General features: G+C 40.7%; 2 protein-coding genes across 2 annotated transcripts; one reads left to right on the plus strand and one right to left on the minus strand.

The window, feature by feature from the left end:
* Positions 1-188: 188 nt before the first annotated feature.
* Positions 189-1,599, minus strand: C4H4orf46 (chromosome 4 C4orf46 homolog). Its single transcript, XM_069012123.1, has 2 exons — positions 1,353-1,599; positions 189-1,257 (listed from the first exon to the last, which is right to left on the minus strand). The coding sequence occupies exons 1-2, from the start codon at positions 1,512-1,514 to the stop codon at positions 1,102-1,104; spliced, it is 318 nt and encodes a 105-aa protein (XP_068868224.1). The 5' UTR covers positions 1,515-1,599; the 3' UTR covers positions 189-1,101.
* Positions 1,600-1,700: 101 nt separating this feature from the next.
* Positions 1,701-21,443, plus strand: ETFDH (electron transfer flavoprotein dehydrogenase). The gene is made up of 13 exons (XM_069013585.1): positions 1,701-1,810; positions 3,725-3,871; positions 4,296-4,525; positions 5,411-5,492; positions 5,764-5,882; positions 6,216-6,293; positions 8,892-9,038; positions 10,815-10,955; positions 12,877-13,020; positions 17,862-18,030; positions 19,785-19,967; positions 20,318-20,539; positions 20,843-21,443. Exons 1-13 carry the CDS (start codon positions 1,777-1,779, stop codon positions 21,004-21,006), a joined length of 1,860 nt encoding a protein of 619 aa, XP_068869686.1. The 5' UTR covers positions 1,701-1,776; the 3' UTR covers positions 21,007-21,443.
* The last annotated feature ends 323 nt before the right edge of the window (positions 21,444-21,766 follow it).

Below are 21,766 nucleotides of genomic sequence, written 5' to 3' on the forward strand. Positions count from 1 at the left end.
TGTTTCCTTTAGTAACACAATAATAGTCAATACTTCAGAATTTTTGCAACATGTTTATTGTTTTGATAAGCAACTACAGTTGGTCTTTTTAAGTCCTACTAGTAAAAATAAGGCCGACTAATAAGTCATGGCAGCATCATGCTCTCCTGCAGCCTGCCATTGCATTTCAGCATTACTATTTTTCACAGTGCCTGACAAAGGTACAGGAGTGTCAGTACAGCTATTTATTGCAGATCAGCAATCTTTCAGACCAAAAGGTTCTGTTGACAGTAAGCTCTAACTATAAGACTAGTCACTGTGTAAGGCAAAAATAAAAAACAGGACCAAATACTGAAAAAGCTCTGAAGTGCTTCCCCAGTGACAGGAGAATACACGTCACAGATTCTTTTCTAACTAATGGAAGTTTTTACTTACAGTTCAAAATAATCCGTCCTATCAGTAAACAATGCTGTTAAACTTCTACCCTGCAGAGATATATGGTCCATCATAAGGCACTTTATTACAACAAAAGGTAAAATTGTTTGCAGTAATAAAACATCTTGCGAAAAATCTGCAGCTTTACAGACATACATTGCAATACTGCTAAAAATAGTAAGGTTTGGGATATAGGATTTTTCTAAAGCTCATAAATAAGCCACAACTTGACACATTATCCCATACTCAACGTGAAGAAAAAGTGTGCATAACAAAAAACTGAAGTTAGTTCAAATTTCTCTGGAGTTGGCAGGGTTTCTGCTGGTGACAGCTCCTAAAAAGGAGGGCTGACAATTCTTCATCATAGGACACCACTTTCCTACCAGTAATGAGTTCTGAACGTAACACACGTATTAACTTTGTATCTATCACGTTCGCACAGAAGAAAAAGAAAGAGTATGAGATCGCTTGAGCTTCAACGAACAATCTGAAGGTCAAAACTGATCCCCTAAACAAAGTTTTTTTATTCGGAAGACTTACATAAAACATCCATACGAGAGCCCCCAAGTATTTGTGAGAGAACTCTGGGGGAAAACAAAACTCCACGTGAGCTCCCTAAAAGAGGTGGTCGAAAAGAACCCCGCCGCCGTCCGACACGGGCGGGCGGCTCGGCGGGCAGGGCCAGCGTCAGCCGCTGGGCTTCAGCGACTCGTAGCCCTCCCTCAGCAGGTCCCGCCACGTCCTGAGGAACCGGGCGTTCTCCGAGCACTTGGTGGCCAGCTCCTCCACCTGGGCCGACACGGCCGACGTCGCCTCCAGGATCTTCGCCAGCGAGAAGGCGGCCTGGAGGGACAGCAGAGAGGTTGGGGGTCGCCGGTGCCCGGCCCCGTCCCCGAGGGGGTCCCGGAGCCCGCCCGAGGGCAGCGCGCCGCACTCACGTCGCCGATCTGCATCTCCACCTCCTCCAGCAGCTCCCGCATGTTTCCGCCGGGCAGCTCCGGCGGCCCCGACCCCTCGCTCCCGCCGCGGACCCTCCGGGGCTCGGCGCCGGGCGACCCCTCGGGCACCGCCGCCGGCGGCAGCGGCCCCGCCTCGGCCATGTCCCGCTCGGCTCTCCCGCGCCGGGCGCGCCTCCCGCCCGAGCACCGCCCCCGGCACTCCCAGTCCCGCTCCCGCCGCCCGGGGAGCCGTCGGGTTGGCAGCGGCCGCGGCCGCCGCCCCCCAGGGGGCTCTGGGAGTTGTAGTCCTGCCGCCGGGGCGGGGCGGGACGCGCGGCCGGGCGCGCAGGCGCGGCGGGGCCGAGGCCGGCGGGGTGTGCGCAGCGCGGTCGCGGGAAGCGGAGGGTGTCCGGGGGCCGCTGCCATGCTGCTCTATCGCTGCCCGTCCGCCCGCCGAGGTAACGCGCCGGGGCCGGCCGGAGGGGCCGGGGCCGCGGCTGGACTGGGCCGGGCTGGGCTGGGGCGGCCGTTCGGCGGGGCGGGTGGGGCCGGCGGCTGGCGCGGCGCCGAGGCAGAGCAAAGGTCGCGGCTGGGTCGCGCCGGTGTCCGGGCGGACGCGGGGCCGGAGCGGGGCCCGCGGGCTGGGACCCCGTGGCTCCCTCTGCCCGGGGCCTCTGTCTGCCCGAAGGAGGGAGGGCAGGGCTGTGCGTGAGCGCTGCCCGCTCCCGAGCTCTGTGATGTTGACGTGGTTTATTCACCTGCAGCGGGGTGCGTAAAGGGATGGGCGGGTTTTTTGAGCGACACTAGATGTCACCTGCTTTAAAGGGTAAAATAAAGCAGTGGAACGAGGGCACTTAGTTGGGAAGTAGTTGCGGAGACAGCATCCCGACAGCTGTTGCTAAAGGGCTGCCGCAGAGCAAAGTTTCTCCTTGGGGATCGCCTGGCTCTTCCCATGGCTTTCCGAGTCCGTGAGCTCTCGACAGCGTGGTGGCACAGGCTCAGTGCGCTCCCTGGGGAAGACTCTGACCGTCCAGTGTTTGCACCCACCTCTGTTATTACCAGACGCGTTCAGAGCAGAGTTTCACTTCTTTTACATGTGTGAAGTAATTGATTTTTAAAAATATCCTGGGTGATTCTTACTACCATCACTTATGTTCAAATAAAAAAATCCTGAAAGTTAAATTAAAGTTTCATGAAATACAGGTATGGGTGTAGTTGTTATCAGCCTTATGGAGTACTTGTTCTCAGGTGCTGCCTGGTTGCAGGTAAAGGATAACTAAGAATCATGAGGTGGTGTGATAATAGCTTTTAAGTTACGTTGGTTAGGTACAGATTTCCTGTTAAGCAACCAACATGGATAATACTTGCTAACTTGCATATAGAGACCTGTACCCTGACTGTCACTGGGCAGGGTTATGACACAGGATGCTTGTGCTGGCCTTGCCAATTGCCATTCTCAAGTGAACATTTGTCATAGCATGCTGGTGATTTTACTTATGTAGTTTTGTAGAAATACTCCATGTTAAATATGGTGTTATTCTTCATCCCTGAAAATAGAGAATTCTCTAAGAAAGAAAAACTATTAGTCAAGGCACTTTGGTTCACAGACCTTTTAACTATAACTAGTTTTCATACTAACTGTACTAGGTTGGTTTAATACAAATCACACACGCTTATTATTTGTTTCTAAAAGAGGAAAATGATGGCACGTAATAGCCCTCTGAAAAGAGTCCTGGTTTGATAATTTGAAACTTTATTTTTGGTCCATTTGCTTACTAAGAAATTCTAATTTGTTCTTGCAACAATTACTGTATCTGCAGCAAAGGTAAAGGTTACCTGTATCTGCTTTATCTTTGGCTAAGCATACTTGGGTTTAAGTCTCTGCTTTTGTTGTAGACTGTGGCAGGTACTTTAGATGACCTGTCTTGTATTAGTAGCCCAAGCTGTGTGCCTCAACATGTGTTGAGATGTCAGAAGAGCTAAACTTGCATGTCCTGTTTCTACAGTTTGGTCACGTTTAATGCAGTCTGAAATAAATCTTTTGAAGTTCAAAACTAAATAATTAAATTGGAACTTAAAATGTGTTTCACCTGTATAGACACATGTGTCAGCTGTGTGGCCTGTGTACTGCATGAAGAATGCTTAAAGGGGAAGCTTCTTCCCTCCCTTTCCCCCCCCCCCCAATAAAAAACTACACAGCATCCTCCTAACTTGAACATTTAAAAATCCATGTTTCTGGTTCCTCATGTTAATATCACCTGGTAGCCTTTGGGGCAGGGAAGCTGTCATACTTGTTGTGCCACCTGTGTCTGTGAAATTTTGAAAAATCTGGAAAACTACTGATTTGACGAAGTTGCTTCTTGTTTTTGCAGCACGTCAGTGCTTTCATGCTCTAAAGTTGATAAGGAAAGATTGCCTTCTATCGCTGCATGTCTCACGATGTGCCTCTACTGCCTCTGTGCCTCGCATAACTACACATTACACAATTCATCCTCGGGACAAAGACAAACGATGGGAAGGTAAAAACATTGCATTCTTTAAAAGCTGCTTTATTATTATTATTATTATTATTATTATTATTATTATTATTATTGCTGAGTTTTAATGACACTAAAATGTGTTGCTGTTTTTTTCTCTTTATGGAAATTCTCTATGCTTAAATACAGTACTAATATTTCAAATGAAGTTTTTGGTTGTTATCTCATGATGAGTGTCTTCAGTGCTGTACAATAGCATCAAAAGAAACTTCATGCTTGTTTTTAGAAAGAAAATATACAAGCAGCTTTTGGTTTAGTGATTGTCACAACAAGATTTAGTTCTGTTCAGTATGTATCTGCTTGGTTTTTCAGTTGTTCTTACAGTGAGGGTTTAGGTTTAGTGAGAGAGGGGTTGGAAGAAATTGGAGATTGGATTATGTTATTATCTTTTTTTTTTCTATTGAAGGGGTAAACATGGAAAGATTTGCAGAGGAAGCTGATGTTGTCATTGTGGGAGCAGGCCCTGCAGGCCTTTCTGCAGCCATTCGACTCAAACAGTTGGCTGCTGAGCACAGCAAAGAAGTGCGTGTTTGTCTGGTGGAAAAGGCTTCTCAGATTGGTGCACATACATTGTCTGGTGCTTGTCTCGAGCCAAGGTCCTTAGAAGAACTCTTTCCAGACTGGAAGGAGCGAGGGGTATGTATAAGCATGTAAATACTGAAGTTAATTACTAATTGCTTGTAATGAACTTCATCTCTGACTCATTCTGGTATGAGTTAGTACCTGGTACCATTAGTAATTAGTACCATTTTAAAATACATCGATGGAACAAAACAAAAACAAGTACCTTCTTTTTAGTCTGTTTCCTCTAGTTCGACAATGCTAAAAGTTTTCTGTCTACTGCTGTCTAATGTGGCCTTTGCTCTTTCCTGTAGTAGTCCTACTTCATATACACAGTATGTCTGGTGCAGCATGGGGTGCCCTGCACTTGCTGCCTCTGTGCGGAATCCAGCTCCTGTGCACAAGTAGGAAGATGCTTGGTTCTTACCAATGACAGGCTTGCTGCTTCTGTACAGTAGCTCTTCGTGCAAATGGCACTGAGTACGCTGACTTCTGTGCAGACACTGTGGTGTAACAAAGGCCTGAGATGATTTTAGGAGGGCCGATAGCAGGAAATGAGCTGCCATCTCTCCCAGGACAGCCATCTGACTTGCAGCCAGCTGCCTGCTGTCACCTGAGAGCTGCAAGAAGTCAACCATCAACTCTTTGGTTTGCCTTACTGTGACAAATATGCAAGTTGAGCTGCCTTAGAAAGGTGTAGAATATTGATGTAGTACAAGCCTGTGTACAATAGATGTTATTTGCAAAGTTATATTTTATATTTTTAACCTCAGTAGTTGTGTTGATTCTTGCCCGATGACTGCCTCATAAAGTACTTTATCTTCTCTTTTGTGATACCTTCCTATAGAAGTGCTATACTAAACCTGCACTTGACTGCCAGTTTGATTGTTTGATTTTGTTGTTACTGTTGGATAGGCTAAGAAAACATAACTCTCTACTTCTTCTGTTTTATTTTTGTAGGCTCCACTTAATACTCCTGTAACTGAAGACAAGTTTGGAATTTTAACAGAGAAATCTAGAATTCCAGTGCCAATTCTTCCCGGTAAAGTTTGGTGAGGGAGAAGAGAGTCAACTTCCTCTGTGTCTTTTTCAACTTCTCCATGAATCAAAACAAGTTTGATTCAGTGTATTGCAGCAAGTGTATGTAGAATGTAATAGGTTACAGTGATACACTCTGTGTAGGTGATGGCTGTGATAACAGATGACACTACCTTGAAGATAGCAGCTGTAGATGTGACATCTGCTGTGTACAGCCTCAGTTATTTTGCTTAGTGTCCTATGTTTTATATGTGTGTGTGTCTTTTTTTGCCTAGGACTTCCGATGGTTAATCATGGAAATTACATAGTACGTCTGGGCCACTTTGTGAGTTGGCTAGGTGAACAAGCAGAAGCTTTGGGTGTTGAGATATATCCAGGCTATGCAGCAGCTGAGGTACTAATGACATCAGTGTGTGTATATGAAAAGTGGAGCCCCTTTAACTTATTTTAAGTTTGGAGCCCCTCTCAGTGCAATCGTGATCATTTGTACCTGTGCAACTTTCCTTTTAACAGATATATATTGTGAAAACTGTGTTTCTGTGTCTAAATTCCCTGGCTCAGATCTAGCAAAGTGCAAGTGGATCATGCAGTATGTGAATGAATGTGTAACCTTCATGTCTGACCACTAAAGTCATGGTGCTTAAAAGTTCTGCTTTAGAACTTTTAATGAATAGATTCAAAGTACAGATCATTACAATGGTTTTTGTTTGTTTAAATATTTCCAAAGGTACTTTTTCATGAAGATGGCAGCGTGAAAGGGATAGCAACTAATGATGTAGGCATTCAGAAGGATGGAGCACCTAAAGTAAGTATCTATTCTTACCCATAACTAGGGGTCTAATTATGGAAATTGTGATACACCTGCTTCTACTGCCATCAGTAGTCTTGCTGCACCATGAGAAAAGGTGTAGAATTCAGTACCTGTCTTCCCTCTCTGTATTTAACTGGATCAATTACCTGTGAAAGTTCTGGTCTCAGAACATTGTAATATTCTTCTGAGATTAGTAGAAAAAACATTTTCAGAGAAGTTACCTCGAAGGAGATATTGTAAGGGTGTTTGGCATATGACAAATCAGGAAACAAAGGAAAGAATTCCAGGAACTCCTGGAAAAAATGTCCAAAGGCGAAATAGAAGGCCTTAGTCCAGGTGGTAACTAGCAACATGTAAGAGAGTGTGCTTCTGGCTGGTTTGGTTTTCTTGATATTGACAGCTGCAGTTGCACTTGCTGAGAGTGTCTGCCTTGTTGGGGCAAGGTGCATACTGAGTTGTTGTACCTTTATGCTGGTTGGTCATGTTTCTGCATCTAGAAGGTGACGTGACTACCTGCCCTAAGTGTCAGACTTGGATTTTTGGTTTTTTAGTGGAATCCGGAACCTGCCCTAAGTGTGCTGTTTCCCTGTATAATATGTTGGGAGAATGTAGCACCTCAGAGTTACTCGGAACAACTTTCACACAGAGTTATTTGACTACATAAATTAGGAGTACGAGATTTTACGTAACATTTGCTTTCTTTTATGAAGTTTTTTTCTGGTTTCCTATAGTTTCAAAGAGGTATTCACTTTCTCATAGAGTGCGGGCTATTCTTCCCCATTTAAGGCAGGGAGTGAGAAGAAAAGACTCGTTCTTGTTTTGAGAGAACATAGCCAGTGGAGGAGTAATTTATTTTTCCAGTGTAATATTGTGTATGTGCTGTAGGGGACAGACACGCTCTTGTTTTCCAGTGCATGTTTTGTCCAGAAGGTGGCACAAGTAACGTGTGCAGCTTCTGCGGCAGTAAAGCTTTGTGGGGGTTTGTTTTAAGATGGGAAGCAACGATTTTAGGTGTATTTTTTAACATCCTCAAAACATAGTTTGGGTTTTTTTTCCCATTTATTCTGGAAGAATGTGTCTCTTAACTTCTTTAATGTACATAATAAGTGTGCCACTACTGCAGCTTTTTTTACTGCACTATCACTCAGTTCAAGTGTTCTAGCTGTCAGCTGGTCAGCTGGTACTGCCTCCAGGGCACAAAGGCTCAGGTAAATAGATATAGTTTGTATAACCTCCAAGGCAAGAATATCTTCAATGTGTTTATACAGAGCCTAATCAATTAGACAGTGGTTAATGAGTAGATTTTCACCTTGCAGTCAGCACCAACCAAACAAAAATGACAGTGGTAAAAATACATTGTAGAAAGTTGCACATTGATTCCTGTGTAGATACTGGAGAAGGTTGTTAACTATGAAATATGACTCTGTTGCATTACTGAAATGTTTCAAATTCGCTAATTTCTAATATTTACATGTCGAGTTGTAGTTAATTTGTTTTATATAAATCTACTTCAGAGTGGACACTAGATATTTTTAATCTTTAGATCAGGAGGTAACTCTTTCTTTAGTATTTTGTAAAACTGATTCATGTTCACGTTGACAATCAGAAATTCAAAGAGTATAAAAATTTGGCAAAATCTCGTGACTCCTGTTCAAATGTAATTCTCAGCTAGAGGGAACATTTTCATTTGCTAGGCTTCTTCAGAGGTTTCCAGCCAGTAAGTTACAAACAGATTGCACCTGAGAGACAATTAAAAACAGAAGCAGTAAGCTTCTTTTGGACCTATGCTGGCTTACCTTGAGATGGTTTAATTGGGTACTGCTGGAGGTCTTCATCCAAAACTGTTTTCCTTGTCTTTTTCAACATTGAACTTTCTGACTGAAATCGAGCTTTTTTCTTTATAAAAAATTTGCAAACATAATCTATATTCTTGTCCAGTGTGCTCACAGATGCAGGTGATGTCCTAATACAGCAGTATGCCAACTCCCCTTATTTGGTTCTCAATCTCGTTGGAATTTTTAATGAGAATTTTTTTATAATTATATTTTATTTAGTTTAATTTTACTGTATGTTTTAACATGCAAAGTTGGAGTAATGTCATAGTATCTTTATTCTGAAGCAGTGGGTCGTTTTGGGAGCAGGGCTGATGCAGGTTTTTTGGATATGGTAATTCTGTTCAGTCTATGTCGTGTTGGGGCACACACAATGTTTTTATTGTAATGTGACTTCATGAGCAAAGATTAAAGTGTGAGGTTACAGGTAAAGATTCTTTGTCTGTCAGAGTTTCTTTGCACCATGTGCATGAGCAGATCTGATAAAAGTATCCTCTGATCTGGAAAAGATTCTCTTTTTCAGGGACAAATACCAATTCACTGTAGTGCTACTTTACTGGAATTCCATTCCAAGACTTGCCAGGGGTGTGTCATGGTTAGGTGGAAAGGACAGCTGAACTAGAACCAAAGTTTGCAATGGTTTTTAGGTTTTGAGTTGTGTTACCAAGTAGTGTAAAATCACTTTATTACTCTCCATTTTCTTGCTGTCAGTTTGGTGTGGCACAGACCTAACTGCTGATGAAATGCTGTCCTTTTGCAGGCTACCTTTGAAAGAGGCTTGGAACTCCATGCTAAAGTCACAGTCTTTGCTGAAGGTTGTCATGGACATCTAGCCAAACAGCTGTACAAAAAATACAACCTAAGGGAGAACTGTCAACCCCAGAGCTATGGCATTGGATTGAAAGAGGTATCACTTGCATAATTTTAACAATTAAGGAAAATACCGTAAGACTTTAAGGTAGCTCCTGTTTGCTGTCTAGCTAATTTGTGTAAGACATGAGAATTAAAGATTTTGGGTTACACTTTCAGACTTCAGAATCTTTGCTGTTCTGAAGCTGATCAGAGCTGATGCTTGCTGAATGTTGTGACTGTTCTGATTCAGCTGCTGCTTCTCTTGTATCTGTTATAACTAGAGGTACCTGTGAATCCGCTCTGTTAAGATTTTCAAATTAGTTTCATTTGTGAAATCTGTTTTCAATACTTGTACTAAATGAGAGAGGGATTTGTGCTGCCTAATTTTGGGGGGGTTTAGTACATGAGGAGGGAAGAAAAGACTTTCTGTATATTAATGAAAGAGAGGGAAGAGAGCTGTTCCAGATGATGAGTTGTGGTCTCTGAAACACCTTCTGGATGAGCCTTTCTTTAAAAAAAATCTCCCATCATTGGGCATATAAAATTGGGATAGGAATGAGGTTTCCTTTTTAAAATATTCTATACTCAGGAAATATCACTCATGAAAAGGAGCTGTATTATTTTAGAATATGTTCAGAGTTTTGACCATTACATATTCTTTATTTATTACTTTAGGTATGTGCTTACAGCTACAAAATATTTGTTAAATGATGAGTTTACTCTTCTGTAGAGAATAACCACTCTGTAAATATACAGCAGAATCTTGGTTACAGTTTCTAATACTGAAGTTGTCAGTAAAGAAGGGTTTTCCTGTAGAGTTCCCTTGCTTCCAGATGAGACTGTGTCTTCTTTAGCAAATGGTGCAGTCCAGTAGGAGTGGATCTGAAGTGGAGCAGTTGGTGCTCATGAGCTGATATCTGTACTATGCACTCCTCAGGTTTATTTTTATTTTGGACTAGCTGTGATCTAGTCCCATGGACTGAGTGCCTTTTCATGACTGGAATGCTTTAGATGGACTTTCAGGACCCAGTCTTTTAGTTTCACGTGAAGGAATCCAGTTCATGCCTTCCATGACTGCTGTATGATGGGAATCAAAGCACAGTAAGTGGGTGGAATCAGAAGTCCCATTCAAAAATGTGTTCTTTAATCTAAACTGGAACTTTAATGTAGACGTACCCTCCGTGCCTGAGCTGATCTTATGGTGCTCAAGTGCCCCTCTGTCATTAGACTGTGCCTGGCACGTATCTCCATGGTGAAAAGATGTTTTGTGAAATGAGCAGGAAATAGACTCACTCCTGAAAACATGAAAATGCTTCTCTGAGTTCACCATGGGTCAGTGGAGCACTGGAAATGTGTAGGAGACAGCAGAGACAGGACAATTTGTTTGACAGAAAATATTTACATCAACTCAGGCATATTGCTTTGTCCTGACCTTGAAAACTTACAAGATAATTCATAGAATTGTATGAAAAAATAATACTCTTAAAGAAAAAAAGTCAACATAAGCATTGCATTCTGTAGGAGAAGTATCTGTCAAAGTCACTAATATTAGGAATCTTGTGGTTGAATGAAAATTTTGGGTGTAGTACTGCAGTCTCAGTCACATTTTCTGATACACAACATTTAAAGAAAGAGAGGTATTGTGAAAATCTTCAGTGGTAATCTAAAAAAACTGTACTTAACAGCTGGCATATTGCTGTATGAATTTTTGCATTGCTCATAGGAGTAAATAAAATTTCTCCTATATGTGATTGTGTGTTTGTCTTTGATTATTTATTGAAAGGCCATTACTTTGCAATCTGAAGTAATTTTTTGGTCATCTTCATTTCAGTTATGGACTATTGATGAAAAGAAATGGAAACCAGGAAGAGTGGAACATACTGTAGGCTGGCCTTTAGACAGACATACATATGGGGGATCCTTTCTTTATCACTTAAATGAGCCTGAACCTTTAGTTGCTCTTGGATTTGTGGTAAGTGAAGTTAGTTTTTTCATGCTTGCTTGTTGTTTGACCTTCATTTTTTTGCAGTTTCTTTTCTCTCTTTTAATGAGAAAATGTAAATACAAGGATAGCAACAAACCAAATTTAGTCCTTTCTCAATCTTAATTGTTCTTATGCCTGTATTAGGGAAGGCTAATTTGTCATATTCATCTATCTTTAATCCAGTGTCTTTTATTGAGACCAACTAGAAAACTTACAAATAATTTCTTTGCAAACCAAGCAAATTTTGGTAAAGGCAAAACCAAATGAGTAATCAAAACTGTGCTCAAAAAATTTTTGCAAGTTAGGAAATCTAAATCACATGCACTTTGTACATTTCCTAATTCATGTGTTAACCTTGTGTGTAACTCCATTTTTTGAGAGAAGCATATAAAGTGGAAGCACTGCTGTGCTACAAGCAATATCCCTTTCATTTCTGAGCTCTTCACTTTGTTTTTTGTATTCTCCACCCCAGCTGCCTTTCTGAATTGGGCAGGCAGCTTCTTCCTGCTTATTGCCTCTTTATCAGAAGCAGTGAGATCACTAGAGATAGCGTGATGTCATTCTGGCAGCCAGTTGATGCAAGGAGCAAGGATTGGAAATATTCTCTATCACCTACAGTTCCAAATGAAAAATTCACTATTTACCCTGTGCACGTGCTTGAACACAGATGTTGTAAGAGTCAAGCACACAAACTGGACTTTTAGCAGCATGGGACTGAGCTGACACTTCTGTCTCCTAGATTTCAGAAGGATTACAGAGTGTGTGAAAGACTCTATTTCTGTCTGTTTTGTAAGAAACATTGAGAAAAAACTTTTTAGCGTTTTTCAGACACGTGTACTTGTCCTGTACAGATTTCCAATATTGGAATTAATAAGTACATACAGTAGATATTCAAATTCTGTTTGGTTTTAGAAGGGCAGAGAGCTCTGATTCTCACAGAGAATGGGAGGTAATCAGTAATGTTCATAATCTCTCCAGAGAGGAAAAAATCAATTTCTCTGTCAACACACAATCACCTTTTTGTCTTTGAACTTCATGCCTATTTCAGTCTGAGATGATTCTTGCAGTAGGGTTATTTTACCCTTAGTTTGAAACTTGTTCATTAATTTTATCCTGTCAGCAAAGTAGATGTAAGCACTGCTCTAAAAGCAGCGAGCTGCCGCAGAAATCAGAGTCTTGATTGCTGCTGACTCCTGATATATATTGTTCTTTATCTCCAATAAAGCTTACTGGAACCAGAAATAACTCCTTTCTCAAAAGACAAAAATTCAGCAACAGAATTCTTTTTAAGAATTTATCTTAAAGATGGGAAATACAGAGTATGTATTTGGGCAAATTCTCAAATGCATAAGAATCCTGGACATCCAGCCCACTGGCAATCTTTTTTCTCCCATTTTGTGCTTTCATCATTGCTTCCCTGTGCTTTTGGCTCAGCTAATTGGAAATTATAATTGACTACTAAACAATTTTAAGAACTGTTTAAAGTATGTGAGCACAAGGATATAACAATCAAAAAATAATTGTTTACCTTTTCCTTCAGCTTTTCTAGGGCAGAGGTTGAAATACAAATTTAAAACAAGTTTTCATGCTTATGCCACCCATTAAACCATGCTTAATTTAATCCATTTTATTCCAAAGACAGCTGAAAGGTGGTTACAATGCAATTAAATATTTTCCATGTTTCAGGTGGGGACAAGAACAAACCTGTAGCAGCAAATATTCAGACTTGCTTCTGCTGTACCATTAGTAGAATGTATTTTTGCTAGTAGTTTAAGTAGAAAGATCCTGAGGTTGCTTTAGTAAAAACTTGACAAGACTTGATGCAGTAATGTGCAATTGTTTTAATTTCAAATTTTTGTTGAAATTCCATACCTTATTTTTATTAATGTGCACTTTTTCTTTTTTTAAGGTTGGTTTAGATTATCAAAATCCCTATTTGAATCCATTTAGGGAATTTCAGAGGTGGAAGCACCATCCTAGTGTACAGCCTACTTTGGAGGGTGGAACAAGGATTGCCTACGGTGCCAGAGCATTAAATGAAGGTGGTATCCAGGTAATTTTTTTCACAAAGTTTTTAACTTTGAGTTCTCTATAGCCACGTATTTAGTGCTGTAGATTTGGGCTGCATGCTATACCAAATGTTCTGCTGGACAGAAGAACATAGGCTCTCATACTGAAAATCTGACATATTCACTTTACTTTCTAGATGAAATACAGAATTATAGAAACGTTTAGATTGGAAAAGACCATTTACATCATTGATTCCAATCACTGGTCCACCACTGCCAAGTCTGCCACTAAACCACGTCCCTAAGTGCCACATCTGTAGGTCTTATCCAGGCATGGCGACTCAACCACTTCCCCGGGCAGCTTGTGCAAGTGCCTGACAACCTTTCCTGTGAAGATATTTTTCCTAATATCCAATCTAAACCTCCTCTGGCACAACTTGAGGCCCTTTCCTCTCTTCCTGTCACATGTTATTTGGGAGAAGAGACTGACCCTCACCTCAGTACACCCTCCTTTCAGGTGGTTGTAGAGAGCAATAAGGTCTCCCCTGAGCCTCCTTTCCTCCAGGCTAAACACCCTCAGCTCCCTCAGCTGCTCCTCATAAGACCCAAGCTCCAGACCCTTCATGAACTCTGTTGCCCTTCTCTGGACACACTCCAGCACTTTAATGTCTTGTGAGGGGCCCAAAGCTGAGCAAAGGATTCAAGATACAGCATCACCAGTGCCGACTACAGGGAAATAATCACTGCCCTGGTCCTGCTATTTCTGATCCAAGCTAGGATGCTGTTGGCCTTCTTGACCACCTGGCACATGCTGGCTCATGGTCAGCTGGCAGGACTCCCGTGTCCTTTTTTGCTAGGCAGTTTTCCAGTCACTCTGCCCCAGGCCTAAGGCACTGCATGGGGCTGTTGTAACCCAAGGACAGGACACAGCACTTTTCCCTCACTGCATGTCAGTATAATTGGCTTTGGTCCATAGATCTATCCTGTCCAGATCCCTCTGCAGCAGATAAACACTCCCACCCAGCTCGGTGTTGCCTGTAGACTGACTGGGTGCACTCAATCCCCTTGTCCAGGTTATTGATAAAGATATTAAACAGGGCTGGCTCCAGCACCGAGCCCTGGGGAACCCCCCCAGTGACTGGCTGTCAGCTGGGTGGAGCTCTGTTCACCAACACTCTGAGCCCAGACATACTGACAGTTTTTTACCCAGCAAAGAGTGTTTGTCCAAGCCATGAGCAGCCAGTGAAGTGGAATTTATATTGCAGTCAAATATGTTCAGCAGCAAAGCCCACAGACAATCTTCTGTTTTGCCTGGAATCTTGGGGAAGACAGGGTAGTACTACTGATCTGTTCCTGGGGGGTCTTCCAAATTACTTGTTTATCCTAGCAAATGGAACTCCTTTTCAGTGCTTGAGCCTTAAGTCACTGATGGTGCTGAATTTGTAATGTAGTTTGGCAGGTAAATCTTTACCTCTTCACATACAAATACCTTGAGTCTCTTCCATGCACAACTTTGAATTTCTGCTTTCTTGGGAGGTGGAATACTTTGTTCATTTTGTTGACTTAAGTACTGTAAAAGGTAAAATTTTGAATATGTATTCATCAAGACTTATACTCAGTTGAAAGGGCTGGAAAAGCTTGCCAAGAAAAGGATCTGGAGTTTATATTTAACAGTTTTAAAGTACTTTCAACCTGTTAGCTTCTCATCTTGAAACACAGGTCATGGCAGTGTGTTCTCTGTACTCCCAGATCTATTTTCTAGATGCTCCTTTCAGTTTGGACCTTAAAACTAGCCTGAGTGTTTATGATCTGCAGCCTGTGTGTGGGGCCATTCCACTCTGCCCTCTGACTACTTTGCCTTTCCTTTTTGAACATCTTCTTCTTAGTATAAATGTGGCTTCACGCTGTTTCTGCAATACAAGTGGAGTTTCTTCAGCAGCGTCACTCTTGTCACAGTTGTGTGGAGTTAGGCTTTGACCCCAGTGTGCATTGCTGGGAGTGAGTCATGTGGGTTCAGGAAGCAACTTCTTCATTACACCCATGCTGCACATTTAATCAGTCTGAGCGTTGATTTTGTCCACTCTGCAGTGGAAATACGTCATATCATGCTGTAACATAGCTGTGTTACTGGCTTATTTCAAAAACCATTGCCATTCCATTATTAACACAGGAAAGATGCAAAATACCAAGATGTTTTAATCTAGACTTTATGCAAGAGGGGCTGCTTTTTCTACCCTGTGCACTGGTTTCTCTATCACAGATAGTCATTGAATTTCTGGCTTTGGTGGAGTAGCCAGATTGTGACTTTAGTTGCATCCTCCTTATACTCAAAACGTATGGCTGAAAGAACACAGTATTTTTTGAAGTCACTTACAGACATTGTGCTAAGTTACACAGTCAGTAGAACTAGAGCTCTTGCACATCTCTGCCTCATCTTTGGACATCTTAAACCAACACATCCTTTACTTTGCACTGTTCCTAATATAAAAGCATGCTTTGTTTTGTTGATTTTTTGGTGTTTTTTCACATTTCCTGTAGATAGATTTGTCTAGTTGATCATGAAGTCACTCTTTTAAAATACTGTTTTTAATACATGGCTTCAGTAAAAAAAAAGCTTTATTGATGATTCACTTAGGAAGAGTTTTAAGATTAGCTCTTCTTTTGCATGTGTTGCTTTGATTAATAACTGTAGCAGTCTGACTCATTTGTATCACTGTAGTCCAGGAATATTTTCTTATGTAAGTCATTCTGTAGCTCCAGTTTTTGATTTTGGTAACAGTATTGCATCAAATAGGTGTAGAGAATTACCGTCAACCTCAGCTTTTTGTGTGTTATAGATAACCTTATGGCCATGATCTTCAGTCTTTAACACAGAGTGAAGGGGGAAGAAGAGTACACGTGTTTTTTAGGGTATGTGGAAGGCAGGATCACAATTTAGTAGCTTAATCTCTGTAGCTACTATTTCTTAATCTTATTAAAATTGCAAAATGAAGCACTTAAATTCCCATGCACCCTCTATTTCATCTCCATTTTATCAAAAACCTTTGAAAGGTTTAAGGGTTTTGTGGAAAAAATGAAAGGTGTTGCAGTTGTTGAACAGTGTATGCTATGAATATCGGGGGAAAAACCTTTATATTGATGACCCATCTAAGTGTCAAATATTAGACTCACTTAACAGATTTTAAGCCCTGAGCTGAGCTAAGGGGAGGAAGAACATGAGGTTTCCCATCTTTCCTGCTGGCAGGAAAGACTCTGCAGGGAGCGGGTGTCTCCCCTTCTCCAAAGCAACCTTATTTTGTGTCTGTATCTCCGGGGCAGGGAGGTCTTATGCCATACTGGCATGATGTGTTTCTTCAACTAACTGTGAAAATAGACACCAAGTGCCATAGTACTAGTAATGAGAATTACTGCCAAAGCTGCAGGATGTGCTACCTTTTGTGTTCCATGACTAATCTTTAATCTCATTTATTCTTTAGCAGTATGTTGGTCACTATTTGCATATTATGTGAAACAGTGGTTGCAGAAGAAAAGTACTTGATCACCATCTTTCTATGCAATTCAAAGAGCCAGTCAAGAAATCTTTCTATGCTTATGTCAGTGCTGCACCATTGCATCCTAATAGATCTAACAGAGCAGCTGTTTTCTGTGAAAAGAGAGAACATCCTATATACTTAATCCCTTTGAAATAGTGTTATGTAGCTGAACTTAAGACTTCTGGTCCCAGAAAAGTAAGTTGTAGTTGTGTTTTCAGCCTGAATTACCTTTCCTATGAACCAAATCACTACATCCCTGATTAAACAAATTGCACAGAACACAGAAGAAATGCTATGTAATACTTTTTTTTAGTGATTGCTATATGACTATTCAAAAGTAAGCAGTCCTTGGTGACTAGTAAAGAGCTAACACCTGAACAAGCAGAAGAAACAAAACTTTTGGTTTGGGTTATCTTAAAGTACAAGGGATATATTTTTCATTAAGTAAAGCTACTTGTTTAGGGTAAAGCTATTTAGGCTACTGCAAAATTAATTCTTTCCGACTGTTAATAAAAGCAGGATGCTAGATTAAGAAGTGCTGCTCATTACTAAAGACTTCGGAGGAAGGGTATGTTCAAAACTTGCCTACAGCAATTTTAGAGTTAGGCATTGATCAGAGCTTTCTGCTCAAAGTTCTCAGTCAGTCTGCATTTTGAAGCTGTTCCCTGTCTAAAATCTGCATCACCTTGGTAGCTGAGGTATTCCTTAGTTAATATAGGTGTATAACATAGTACATTAATATTATTGGCCTGACATTTGCAAATCATCTGGCTGTGTTAGGTTTGTGAGTGGACCATATTCTATGACATTATGCTTACAGAACGGGAGTAAGATGGTGATTTTGCACCAAAATATATTTGTTGGCTGGTGAGCAACTTCTAAAATAAGGGGGAGGGGGACAGGCATGATGGCATTGTCCAGTTTCACAGAAAAAGATTTGTGGAAAAAAACACTGTGAGATGAGATGAGTACAACTTACTGTGTGGAGATCAGGGAAACAAATGGGGGGTTGGGATTTTATTTTAAAGAATTCACTTGAGGCTGAAGGAGGAAAACTGTATCGGTGGGGGACACTGATGGAGTTTTGTTGCAGATAAAGCAGCTGGAGAGAGGATATAAGGAAAATGTTACCACTTTCATACTCGGCACAAGTACCACGTCTGTGTTCCTGTATGCGTACTACACTAAAATTCCTTGACTAAGTGGAGTCACTGCTGAATGTTTAGAGAGCACACATGCAAGTCTGAAAATGGAAAGGACACTCAAGCCTTATGCCAGTTTAATTTCCAGAATGTTATTTTCACTTTAAAAAACAAGAACAAAACCACCACCTTTTTCTGTTTTCTCTTCAGTCAATACCCAAACTCACCTTCCCAGGTGGATTATTAATTGGTTGCAGTCCTGGACTCATGAATGTTCCCAAGATCAAAGGAACACATACTGCAATGAAAAGTGGCATGCTGGCTTCAGAAGCCATTTTTAGTCAATTAATCAACGAAAACCTCCAATCAAAGACAATAGGTAAGATCACTGTACTTTGAGTTGTAATTACCTTGTGTTCAATTAGAACCACCACCAGCTAACAGCAGTAATTAATCTGGCTGAAGGAATTAGTTGGAAATGTGAATAAATCATGAAATGGGTGTGTTTAAAATTTATTTTATTATTTATTTTATATATTTTATTTATTTACTATTGATAATGTCAAATGATTTAAGAAAGAAATTGCTCAGTTATTCATAAGTATTGATCCTACTCCTAGAACCTCTAATGACCATCTTAAAAGTAAGATTACGCTTCCTGTATAAGTAAACCAGAATACTTTTGTTCCCACAAACATGTTAAAAAGTAGTGCTTTATGATTCAGAAAGTGTTACTGAAAGCCTGTCGAAACAGGAAAAAAGAAAGGAATAGATTAAATGTCAGCAAAACAGGGTGAGATTTTTCAAATTTGCTCTTACTGTTAGGATACTGTTTTAATTCAGTCCATTTTTTCTGTCCTTTAATCTTTTAGTCGTCTCAGATTGAGATTATGTGTATTTTATTTTATATGTAATACAAGCACGTTGAAGTAAGCACCTGCTCCTGACCACCTTTAAACAAATCACCTAGTGATTTGTTTAAGCCTTAGTTGTCCCATTAAATCTGTTAATAAAGTCTGGAGAGAGAGAGAATTAGAATTCCAGTCACTCTGGAGATAGACACTATAGCCAGGTGCCACATGATGATCGTTTTAGAAATCTCCTCTCTGTACTGGTGGATTCAGGCCTAATGAGCTCCCATGCAGCTGAAATGTGCCATCCACAGAAGGTGTGCTGAACAATTAAAACTTCAGCTAGACATGCTAAAATGCTTAGAATCCATCTGAAGCTATAAACAGTGTTGGTGGGGTAGTATGCCACTCTTGTTTGATTATGGACAGGTTTTATATGTTTTCTTCCAGTCCTGTCAAGACTGGACTATTACAGCCACTTTCCTCTCTTTGCAGGGATAATGGGCTTTGTGGGAAATACAGACTGAAGCATGCTTTTGATATATAGAAAAGGCTTAAAACTGATTATTTAGAGCATTTATTCCTATACAGTAGTAATGGAGAACGGTGAAGGAAAAGCTCTCAAACAATTTTCATTTGAAGAAACTTTTTTTTTTTTGAGATAATTACTTGACTTTAACTACACTGCAGTAGATGTGTCAAGTGTGAAATACCTAGTGTTTGCAAAGAATACAATCAAAGAGTTTAAATCAGAAGTTTGCAGTCAAATAAATCTCATGAATGTGCTGATTACAAAGGGAGAAATGATCTAGCACTGGCATCATCCATTGGGCCATAGCCATAGTAACTGAAATGGGACTGTGGTTGCAAACTTGTATGGAAAAAGCTTTTGAACTTGACATTAGAACTGCAAATCTGGCTTTGGATCACAGGCAGACTGTCCTGGTCAGCACTCAGATTCTGAGCAAGTAGCTGTTTTCCCACAGAGGTGCCAATGTAGCCACCTGTCTAATATTTTGCTGAGGTTTGAGGCAATTTAATGCTGCTTGTGGCTCATTCAATAGAGGCTACAAAGGAGCAGTAGGTATCTACCAACAAAACAGGTCTCTTGATTCAAGAGGCTGAAACATGTTGTGTAGTATATTCCTAGCTTACAGTTCTGAAATTCTTATTTTGCTGACTTCATTGCTAGCAGTTGCTTTTATTCAGCATCTGCTTTTTATTTCAAGGATAGTCTTCATGTACTATAGGTACCTAACAAGTAATGAATGTACTGCCCTAGGACTTGATGTGCAAGAATATGAAGAGAACCTGAAAAAGTCCTGGGTCTGGAAAGAGCTGTATGCAGTGAGAAACATCCGACCATCCTGCCATAGTGTACTTGGTGTGTATGGAGGGATGATATATACAGGTATATTTTATTGGCTACTGAGAGGAATGGAACCATGGACATTAAAACATCCAGGTAATTTCTTTATCTCCTGAAGAAGATTCTAAATTTACAGGTCAGTCTTTTCTGGTCTTAGTTTCAGCTGGTGCACATCTGGTCCAGTGGTGAGGCGTTAAAGTGTGCAAAGGAAATTGATAAAGAATTGAAGCAGACTTTGTCGTATTAGCTACCATATAATGTAAATGAAGAGATTAAAACAGTGTTTAGTACAACTTAGTATAGTCTTTTGTCTTGTGAAAAAGGCTACCTTTTATGAAGTACTTCATTCTGATGACAAGGGAAGTTAAAACAGCTTAGTTAAATTGTTCTTGAGTAACTGCAAATTACAATAATTCTATACTGAAATTTATTAAAAATATATTTAGGACCAGATTTTGCTCAGCTCAAGCCGGCCAAAGACTGCACACCTATTGAATACCCAAAGCCTGATGGAAAAATCAGTTTTGATCTCCTGTCATCTGTGGCTTTAAGTGGTACAAACCATGAACATGACCAGCCCGCTCATTTAACTCTCAAAGATGACAGCGTCCCTGTGAGCAGGAATCTGGCCATATTCGATGGACCAGAGCAAAGATTTTGTCCAGCAGGTAAGTAACAAAAATGTGTGTGTCAGCTCCTTCTGCAAGATGAAAGACTAAGTACTTCAGTAGCCACCTGGCCTACTACTTACTTCAAGCATTCTATCCTAATTTTCCTCCTAGAAGGGGGTTCAGTTGCAGGTCTTAAAATATGCCAGCAGTACTTTTGTGATGAAATAACTATTAAACATGGAAGAAGAGAATTAAATCACATTAGTAATATATTTCCCTCATTACAGTTGCTGGTAAGTAGAGTATGCATGCAGGGGGAAGCTGTTCAGCAAAGTGATAGCTCCCTTCTTGTCTTTGCAGGGGTCTATGAATATGTGCCTCTGGAAACGGGAGAAGGATCAAGGCTGCAGATAAATGCTCAGAACTGTGTCCACTGCAAAACATGTGATATTAAAGACCCAAGTCAGAACATTAACTGGGTAGTACCTGAAGGTGGAGGTGGACCAGCTTATAATGGAATGTAAACTGATAGGAGATCTGTTCAGTGACTTATCACCCACAAATATGTTGGAGTATTTTATGCTGCAGCGTAATTAACGTACGGCACTGACTTGATTGTTAAAGGGTTTGAGACTAATGTGCCATTCTGAATTTTACCTATGACTGTTGCATTAAACAGAAAGTTGGTGCCTTCTGGTTAAACCCTAGCCTTATTTGAATAGGACTTCTTTACAGGAGCTGTATGGCAGGCAGAAGTTCTTCTCAGGACTGACAAAGGAGCCTTGGATCTTGGATTTACTGCTGAAGTTCAGTGATAAAAGGAGCCATATCCAGAATTGTGCGTCTGGTGGAGTAACTTAGTGCCCACCTTAAAAAAATGTATTTTCTCTCTCTAGCTGGAGTGATTTACTATATGTAATCCTACCTGGCAGTCAGGGAAATAAATCAGTTTAGAAAATTTTCACTGCTTTTAAGTGTTACATTTTACATCAAATTTACAGTTGGTTTTTTTTTCCCTGATGATAACAGGGAATACCTATTGTAAAGTGGGTTTTAAAAAAAATAATACTTGCATCTTCATTCTATGTCTACCAGCATTTTTATTCCTTCCAAGAAATCAGGCTGCTCTAATAGAAACAATGAAGATGCCTAAATTGTCTTCATGTGAAACCAAGCTGCTTAGGAAGCACTATTAAGCTGTGAAAACAACCACCAGGGCTTTACACATTAGAGAAATACTTTCGTTGCACAAGACAAGTTACTACAGCTTAAAAAAAAAAGAAA

This window comes from Aphelocoma coerulescens, chromosome 4 (genome assembly GCF_041296385.1).
Source record: "Aphelocoma coerulescens isolate FSJ_1873_10779 chromosome 4, UR_Acoe_1.0, whole genome shotgun sequence".
NCBI classification, from domain to species: domain Eukaryota; kingdom Metazoa; phylum Chordata; class Aves; order Passeriformes; family Corvidae; genus Aphelocoma; species Aphelocoma coerulescens.